We start from the raw sequence: 10,579 nt of genomic DNA on the forward strand, positions 1-10,579 counted from the left end.
TAGAAATTACGTTAAGGATGTAGAGTACAGGTAGGTAAGCGTTATTCTACAATATTGTTACATGTTTTAATTGCAAAGTATATACGAGGAATTAAAGCAATTCAATTTTTGGTACTCCATCTGTGTTTATTTATTTATTTATTTATTTATTTATGTATTTATTACCGACAACTTACGTTTCAAATACACTGACTATATTCATTATTAGAGCTGAACTAATTTAAGAATTGTTGAACAGTTATTGTTGAAAAATTTTAATTGTTACGTTTGTTAATTTTATACTTGAACATAAAACAATCAAGTATTGAATTTACGCTTTCATTCAATTTTATACATTTGTTAGTAATAAGGATATTTGATTGTTTCATATTGAAATATAAACTTATAAAATGTAACAAAATAAGACAAGAAATAAAATAAATAAAACATGGATAAATTACCAAATAATGAAATGTTTTAATTACGGATAAAATTATTATAATAAATATAATGGATGTTTGAAAACTAATGAGCCTACCTGTGAATACCTGCCTGAGGCGAGCAGTGCCTTAACACTTGCCGGGAGGGGAACAGAGAGTATTAATATTCATATTTGTATTCAGGGTAAGTATCACGACTGGGAATCGAGCCCGAGACCAGTTGGTTACAAATGACAGTTTTCTTAAATGTCATTCTGTGCCGTTTCTTAAATACAGGGTGGCCCAAAAGTAGGTATACATCTCAGCATTGATCAAGCATAACATTCTAGGTTATAGATTTATTTGCTTCGGATGTTCCTAGGTTAACTTAAAAGTAAAAAAAAAAACATTAGGAACGAATAATAAAAAATAAGTCTGCCTAATGGATAGCAATAAGAAATTATATAAAATGCAATGAGCTGAGCAGTACGGTACTGTGTACGCTGATCAGTGTACAGTACAGCACCTTTGAGCCACCCTGTATATTCCTTCACGAAGATTGACAGAGTTAATGTCACGACTAGGATAAGTTTTAGTTTAATTAATATTTAAAAGCAAATTAATAAATAAAAACAGTGTTATACAACAGACATAATAATATAATATATGTACTGTATATGCTCCATCGAATATACTCTATTAAAAATGTATAATTTCTGTTATCTCTTCAGTTTGCGACAAAGGTGAATATGGTCCACTGCCGCTTCCACCCGAGAAATGTGACCTGACATGTGAGAAGATTCAAATGTCACTCAATAATCAAACCGTGCCCCCTTGTCATGAGGTCCCAGTTCTGCGCTGTGGTTGTAGATTGTTCTATGTAAGGAATTTGAACACTGGAAAATGTGTTCCAGCAGATGAATGTAATTTACGTTTAGGTAAATAATATTTTTAACAATAAAATAAACAAAGTATTTTTTCGCATTTCTTTACTGTGGTTTTGGACTTTGTAAATATTTAAATTTTAATGGAAGGATAACGATACGTTATACTTTTATTTTCCTATTAGAAAGTGGAAACATTTAATTACTGAATTCTGAATAGAAAGTCCTCAAAAATGCAGTAATCGAATAAACTTGGTTATTCGATAGGAAAAGAGTAAATTGGAGACGAGGTCAATTTTCTACTTCCGCTGAATTGTTTATAGAGCTAATAGATTAAGGTGGATCACTAGATGTTCTCGGTGCTATGCTAAACGCTGCTTGAATAGTACGGCGTTGCCAGATAGTGTCGAATGTTTACTGATGTCAGATAATAAAAGAAGTAATGATGGAATTCTGCTTGGATATGAATTGGAGAAGTTAGTTTTCGACCCTTACCGCAAATTACAGTTAAATTCCGCTTCTCGAACTGCAGCGTTAGAATCTAGGAATATTCTTATTGTGATTACGACAGTAAGCGTACAAATTTGCGAACAACGCATTATGGCGTTCTGCGCAAGTTTCTTCTCAAAATCTATTTCCTTAAATGTAAATTAAAATTTAAATAAAATGTGAAACGTAACAGGAAAAACGGTCAAACAATATATCTATTTCGTAATAAGATCGTTACTGTAAAATGCTTTCCACACACAAATGATCATTGCATAAAACTGAGCACTTCTAGTAAGATCTAACAGCAAGTGCCATCTTGTGTTCTCATTGTTAAACGAATCAAATATTTTCTTTTATTTGTTATATTCTTCGATATCAGAAGACACAACCAAATGAATCAGTGTCTTGTGTTTTAGCTGAAAGATACTTGTAATATGTAACTTTTAATTGCACAGTAATTAAGGGAATGAGCTAAAATACGTATTGACTTCCGAGTAGTGATCCACCTTAACGTTCAACAAAAATATTTTAGTAATGTCATGTCAGATTTTGTCGAATAAAATTATCATTCATAATTTCTGGATAAGCTAAAATTTCTTTATATATATATATATATATATATATATATATATATATATATATATATATATATATATATATATATATATATATATTTATATTTATATTTATATCTATATCTATCTATATATATCTATATATATATAACATTTATTACTGTCGTGGAGGTAGAAAATTTATAAAACCCTATGTATACGCTTCCTACTTTAAGATCTTGCTGGCGTTTATGGCTTCCATTTTTGCTTAGGATAAAATACTTTCCGAACGGTCAACAAGATCTAAGCGAGGTTTTATACCAGAACAAAAGTGATTATAAATCAGTTTCTTTGGTTTATGGTACATCTTTCATGTTTATCAGATTCAACTTAAGCAACCAGTGAAACACATACAGGGTGATAATGATCTATATCGACAAACTTTAAGAGGTGATTCCTTACATCAAAATATGAGAAAAAGTTAATGTCGAAAATTACATATTTTCAGAGCTTGGACTGTTCAAAACCCAAATTTCAAGAAGCCTTATTTCGAATTCGAGAAACTGTGGGTGGTGTCCTTATAAGCATAAATGAAGTGACGAATACGCAATCCAAAAGTTCATATTTAATTAATGTTCAATGGGTGTATTATTCACTGCAGGGTGAAATTCCCAGACATGCAATCAACCGAATTTTGAGATATGCTATGATATTATGATTGGTGCAAAGTACGCAAACGATGAGCCTTGATAGCAGTGAAGACGGAATCCTTTGGCGTGATGTCGGAAGTGTTAAGTATCGTCGGCAGCACGGTTTCTCCTACTCGGGAAAAGGTATGGTGTGATGCTCTCTTTGACGCTTATAAGTGAAGATATCGTGAAATATACCGTGACGAAATACATATCATCACACGTTCTTCCGAGCACAAAGAAACGTGAAGCTGCCGGTTCCTCGTCCAACTTCCCTCCGAAGCATTGAGTGTCCATTGTTGTCAAGGTTTACCTCCTGCTTACTTTAGACCCTCCTTGAAATCAGGGCATATCTGACAAGCCTATTGGGAGTATATGTGAGAATTATACACTATAGGGAATACCCTGTACACCTAATGAAAATTGGGGAAAAATGACTTTTGGATTGTGTATGCGTGGCTTCCTTTACGCTGATAAGAACCACTATTCACAGTTTCTGGAATTCGAAATAGAGCCTATTGAAATTGAGCTTTTCCGCGATTTTGGACAGCCCTAGCTCTGAAAATATGCACTTTTTGTCATAGGTCCATGTGATCTTTTTCTCTTATTTTGATGTGAAGAATCACCGCTTACAGTTTTTCGGTATAGTTCATTAACACCCTGTATATCAAGATGTATATTGTCTAGGTACTTGATAAAATGTTTATGCAACCAACATGACACTTTGGATATTGGAGTTGCATAATTAAACCTTGAAGGTAACAATTGCAATGCCAGTTTAGAAAACCAATCAAGACAGCTACTATCCATTTCATAAAGATAGGCCCCTGACTTCGAGGTGCTGCTGTGATGTCCAGTCAAAACTTATACTGCATTGTCGTACCTCGTTGGAATTGTTGGAATGTTGTCTTTTCAATACTTAAGACATACAAATTTTCTTTGCACTGTATAATGAGAAAAAAATAGAAATTAATGAAAAAGTGCGTATTTTTCGTATTTTTTTGGTAAATCAATGTTTGTAGGACTATATCTCGGAAAGGAGTTAACATGAAATAATTTCCTGTGCAAGATATGTAGATGCATATATTACCTGCAAGTTCTGAAAATTTCATTACTCAACACGTAGTAATTTTCTTGTTATTCAGCAAAAAGTGAGACATCATTATCTCTGAATTGCGGCGGTGTATTAACAATCTGAAAAAACTTTTAGAAAGATCTTAAAGTAGCTTTTTCAACCAAACTGTTTTGACTTGTTTTAAAAGATAAACAATCACAAATATGACATTATGATTTTGTCTACTTTGCGCCCTTCGCTATCGCAGTTTATACGGAGTGCTACGTTGCCACATTTTCCTGACGCGTATACACTCTCAGCCGGACGGGTATTTAAACTTGTTACGCACTGTCCGTCACTTTTTAGAGATATTTTAAAAATGTAATGTCTCCACAGATTTTAAACCAATTTCTTAGAAATTAACAGGATATACAGTAAATGTACCAAGTGTTCAAAATTAGAAAAGCGAACTCTTATCTTGTTTGGATTTGCATGTGATGGTCCTCGAAAATTTGTTGAATTTTGTCAGTTCTTCACTTATTGCACGCAGTACAAAATACACTTGCACAGAAACAAAAACACGCACAAAGTTTATTATATGATACAACCTTAGTTGATATGTAATATTGAGTTTACAATTCACAGAAAATCTGTTTTCAGATCTAAGAGCTCCAAGCTACATTAGAATCTGCCTTTGAATAGGAATGACGCGTTTTTTTTTTCCGGCGCAGCCTCAGGTTTACTTGAAACAGAGTTACTATCTTGTTCACTCCCGGATACGCCACTGAGCACAGAATAATCAATGTCCTTACTATTAATTACTAACTCATAACCGTCTGAGTCAGAGTCATTCATCAGTTCTGCAATTTCATTATCGCTAAACATTTTGCCTCTTCTTTTTGTAACACCGCCGCTCGTGAAGGAATATCCACTTTTTTTTTTTTTTTTTTTTTTTCAAATGAAAAAGCACAAGATATACTCACGAAAATATAAATGCCCGTTCGTCCGTCTCATTGCAATGAACCCATATGATATGAATGCGTGTGTAAGTTTTTGACGCCTATGAACCCAAGGGAAGTATTGAAGACTTAATCAGTGCGACGTGATTAGACGCAAATACAGCCCTCGTCACCTACTCATTGCATTGTTTTCTTTCGTTGAAAGAAAACAAAGGACCCATTCTGTGTTACTGTACATTCGGCAAGGGAATTGATCGCAGAACTTGGGTGAACACGTGATTGCCAAGGCACATTTCTTTTTAACCTTTAACATGTTCGTAAGCTAGGTAGAAATGGAGCAATTGTTTATAAATATTAGGGAAGATAGCAGGAGCAGCGATGAGTCAACAAAGTCATGACGAAAGTGAATGAAGTAAATAGATTAAGAGATGAGTTTTTGGATGTGTTACTTCAACGTTTTATTTCGATTACATTGAGATGTGTACACTCATGTCCAAAATTATTGTCGCATATCTATAACTGTCTTCTTGTAAGAATATAATTTGATAATGATTTTGCAGGGTACTTTTAATACTGATACTATATGTAGAGTCGGGAAATGTATATTTGTGGTAAATTTCATAGGAAAAGAATACGAAAATTAGCATGAGTAAAACAAAATGTTGCTAAATGGATAAGAAAATTTTAGTTTCGTTTTATTGTTCTTATTTACTGCTCTTTTGACATGAAATTTTCCACATAGCCTACATGTCTTTGCCGATTATACACATACTAACATTATAAGAAATACCAGGCGAATTCGTTATCAAATTATATTCCCACAATAACATATTTATAGACATGCGACAATAATTTTAGACATGAGTGTACATGCATTAATGTTTTTATGATGTTGTGAAAGGTTATAATAAATACTTTTTCCTATTACATTCTTATGAAGTAGGCTTCGCGCTACAAGCTTCCTGAACGCGACAACACTGCACGACAGCGTTGCCGCACTTCCATTTACTGTATGCTGTTTCTTCATATAAGCGCGGGGAATTTAAAGATTGGGTTGCAACATGGCTCACCGCTTAACGCAGAGAACATGTTAAGTAAACATATTTTTTTAAAAAATAAATACTCTACCAACTAAACCCTTTTTTGTTAATAGTTCCAAATATTTGGAATACTAGACTTCCAAATTTTCGAACAGTATTTTGTACGTTTCTCTACCTACCATGGTAAAGGAGATCAGAGCTTCGCACATTTGTTTTAATTACACAAAAAATATCAAGTGATGAAAATTGAACTTTTCACAACTTACAGTTAATGGATGCATCTACATATTGTACACAGGAAATTATTTCACGTGATCTCTTTTCTGAGATATAGCTCTATAAACATTGATCTACCAAAAAAGTACGAAAAAATACGCACTTTTTCATTAATTTTTATTTTTTTCTCACTACATAGTACAAAGAAAATTTTTATGTCTTAAGTATTAAAAATACAACATTCCAGCAATTCCAACGAGGTACGACAATGCAATATAAGTTTTGACTGGACGTCACGGCAGCACCGCGAAGTCAGGGGCCTATCTTTATGAAATGGATAGTAGTCTCGGACTGGATGTAGGACTCACAAGTACTGGATATTCTAAATTTACTTTCTTAACTATAGACTCCACTACAAGGAAACGTACGTGCCTCTTGAACAACAAAGTCATAGAAAAAGTGAAGAAAGCAAAAATTTACGTTATTTTTTTAAAACTATTTTTCATGAGGATTAGGCATGCGTGCGAGACAAAATTTGTGGCTGTCTCGTCTCGAAAATGTGCTGTAAAAGTGATGTCTTCATTCGAAAAATGTATATTTCTCTATTGGAAGAGCCGTGTCTCGACTCGAATTTTGTCAGGAAAATCCTGTCTCGACTCGTCTCGTGCGCATCCCCAATGAGGATAATTCTCTCATCCCACTAACATTTTGCGGCCCTCCTTAAGGTACATGAACATCTTACAGGCTGTACCAAGACCGTCTCAATGCATAGGGCTAATTATCATTTGTTTGAAAAACATTTTCATTATATTTGTTACGTGTAAAAATTTGGTCCTAGGAACCCGAGAATCCTGATTTGCTTAGGGTCTCACAATGTCGTATAGACGACACTGGAATTGGCTGTAAGTGGCAAGTTAATTGGTAAAATATAAATTTAAAATGAATTATTTATCAATTAGGAAACTTAGAGATTATTATAAATTTTATCGTAACGTTATGTTAGGTTTCCTAAATCAAGTACTCAAAATGTGCATTATAATTTTTAATTTATAAATTACAATTTTAGGCACATCAGAATATAGATTACACTACAAATATTATTGGGTGATATTTTATCAAGTTCAGCGAGCCCAATCCAGCCCGAATGTACCTAAACCCGGTCCAGCCCGGCCCGAAAAGTTTTGGAGATTTTCAGCTCGGGCCCGGCCAGGCCCGATAAGTTTTTTAAAATTTGTGGCCCAAGCTCGGGCCGGGCTCGATAAATTTTAAAAGTTTTTGGCCCGACCCCGGCCCGGTAAATTTTTAAGAAATTTAGCTCGAGCCCCAATCTTTCTCAAAATTTAGTATTAAACTTGACCTAACCGTCAGAAACATTTTCTAAACTCTGGTTCACAACCTGACGCTTGCCATTCGAATGGTACTATTGCCTCCTAGAACTTTGCTTGGCATCGAGAGAACAAATACTCCATTTCCTGTAACAAAAATCTAACTTGATTGGTTTTTAGCATAAAGTGAAGATGGCAATATTGTTTAGCGATAGGCAAAACTTTCCCACCCCTTCTTGTCATATTTTGGGTTCAGTGAAGGTCAAGGTCAGAGCTCAATTTACCGCGCAATGCCTGCAATCCTCTATAGTAAAAGTAGAGCCGCTAAGCAACACAAGCTGTAAATAGCTATTGCATTCTTTGTAACATTTTTCACGGGCTCACTTCAACGTTTGGCTTTATTCCAATTATCGTTTAACGAAAGTCAATAATTATTAAAGAATTGCAATTAATCGGCCCCAGCCCGGCCCGACCTGAAGAGAAATCAGTGTCGGCTCGTCCAAGCCTGGCCCGGGCGGGTCTCTAGGAGTAATATATTCTTTTAAGTGCTTTAGCTTCGTAATATACTCATATATAACATGTTCTTCTAGACAGCCAAAGGATCAATTTTGTTCGGTAGATGTCATCTGCTGGAGGATGTTTGGTGCCATTTAACTTCGAGATGTGTAACTTATACAATCTTTATTTGAATACTACAAAATGGAATATGGATATCTAGTGCTAAAGCTACCTTTACTAATTAAGATATTTACGGTTTATTTCTATTAACGAATTCGGCCGAGAGGACCGCTGTTAATTATCCATTGCCAGAAAAGGAGTTTAAAACAATGGTTAGCGTTCAAGGATTATCGTGAGTAGCAACGGGGAGCGACGTGCTAACAATACAATATTTTAAGCTCCGATGTATACACACATGATTCTACTAAATAAACAATCCATTACAGCGGAACAAAAAACATGGTAATTACTATTGGAACAAAAGACATTATTTAGCGTAATGGAAAATAGTTTGTTTTTGATTATCTCGTAAACTATGGCTGAGACCTTATTTTGAAACATATGATTTTCTATTGATTAATATGTGTTTGATCTAAGCTAATAATAATTTTCTTATATTTGTCATTAGCTGTTGTCTGCTATCGACTTCTCTCGATACTCTCGGAAACTTCTCATGAAGATTAACGCTCATCCTTGTCTTTGTCTTCAACTCAATCGATCTATCGATTTGTATGCCTTAACTTTAGATATTTTTTCGATCTTATATGATAATAATAAAACTCTGAAATCTAAGATTATTTTAAAACAATTTATTAGAAACAATTATCTGTGCTAAACAGAAAGCTAAAATTTGTTCGTTCACTGTTCCTTGTATTCCTTGTTATTTAGTTCGTTCTTTCTTTCTACAGAATGTCCTGCTCATGAGGTTGCACACTGGGGTTTTATATCAGGATGTGACACAGCGTGCTCTGACTTCGTACCTGGAGCTCCTCAGAGATTGTGTTCCACTCCGCCAGTTTTCGCCTGTCACTGTCGGGAAGGCTTTGCCAGAGAAACAATTGGAGGAAGATGTATTCCAATAAGGGAGTGTAAGTAATACATACACAGCCATATTTATTAAACTTTTGACATTCACAAGTCATTTATTTAAACGTTTTTTAGTGAGAAATGTGGTGGTAATAGTTTAATACTTTCACTTGAAGTGAACAGCTAAATAAAAAAGAGTTTTATTTTTTATTTTTTAATTCTAGCACCCAGCGTTTTTGTTTTCATTTTACAAGCTTTATGCTTACTTGTCCTAAATTAAGACTATTTAAAAAAATTGAAGTAAATTAAATTAAAACTGCTGGTGTAAGGAGCGTGAGATCTACCGGCCAGCCTGTGGCTCCCTTTCCACGTTTAAAATTGGCTATGTATATCGGTGTTCGCTTCTTTCTTTCTTTCTTTCAAGTAGTTTTCCAATTGTCCTCACAACACTGGGTGAACGTGGCAATACCAACGCCATCTGATGTCTACTTTCAGTTGAGCACACCCGGCAGCGTTTTTCTTCGCTTATCTCACGAACCTTCAACCAGTGTGGTCAAGACGTTGGTAGAATTTAATTAAAGATTTGAAAGTCTAGATTTTGTGGAATGAAGATTACAGTGTATATACACTCTTGATAAAAAAAAAGGATCAAGTTAAGAAAAACCTCTTTGAAACAGGAGCGTCATTTCAGATTTTGCTTGGGGGGCAAGACCCCTTGATATAAGTAAAATTTCGCGGTTTTCACTGATTTACTACTATTCTATTAATAATATTTATCTATATAAATCTCCAATTTAGGGCGGCAATTGCCCCTGCCCCCCTTAAATGACGCCCCTGCTTTGAAAGTTTCTGTGTATTTATTAATACCTGGGAATCAATGATGCAAGAGTGAATATTCTTCAAGCAATTGAGAAGTTAATTCACTGAATTACAATTTCATCTGTACGATTGTAGAAAATAACATTTGAAAGAAATGTGGATATCCAAATATGGTTTTTAAACAGTACTGTACAAATGAGCTCTTCTGAAAAGAACAGAAATTTTGACAATTTGCTGTTTTTAAATTGTTTACTCACTCTCAATTTATACTTCCTGCACTAAATTTTACAAGAATAGAAATTGGAATATTGTGAACTCGTGAGTGTTATGTTCAGTCAGGTAAAAGTTAATCTTAATTGTTTATAACGTGGCGTTGCGTTGTTTGCTTGTAAGGGTAAGTTACACAATTCAGCTTCCCATTCGTGTTTTAAGTGTTCCATAACTTCAAGCTTGATGTTCTAAACTGGTACTCGCATTTCTATCTTGGTTTGTTCTGCTTCCTCAAATCCTAACTTATACAACTACTTTGCAATCATGTAATGGGCCGTTTATTTGGGAACATACGGCGTATATACCCACTCATACTTTTATAGTTCAACATATCCTCACCTCAATTCGGGAAAAAGTT

At 34.4% G+C, this 10,579-nt stretch overlaps 1 protein-coding gene across 1 annotated transcript; it reads left to right on the top strand.

Moving 5' to 3' along the window:
- Window positions 1-1,127: 1,127 nt before the first annotated feature.
- Window positions 1,128-9,205, top strand: LOC145678317 (uncharacterized; the record flags this gene model as incomplete). Its single annotated transcript, XM_081748325.1, is given in 2 exon segments — window positions 1,128-1,336; window positions 9,015-9,205. Coding segments are annotated over 2 exon segments (321 nt in total). The 3' UTR covers window positions 9,203-9,205.
- Between the last annotated feature and the right edge of the window lie 1,374 nt (window positions 9,206-10,579).

Source organism: Thermobia domestica, unplaced genomic scaffold, assembly GCF_964235325.1.
Source record: "Thermobia domestica unplaced genomic scaffold, izTheDome1.hap1.1 HAP1_SCAFFOLD_2436, whole genome shotgun sequence".
In the NCBI taxonomy this organism is placed as follows: domain Eukaryota; kingdom Metazoa; phylum Arthropoda; class Insecta; order Zygentoma; family Lepismatidae; genus Thermobia; species Thermobia domestica.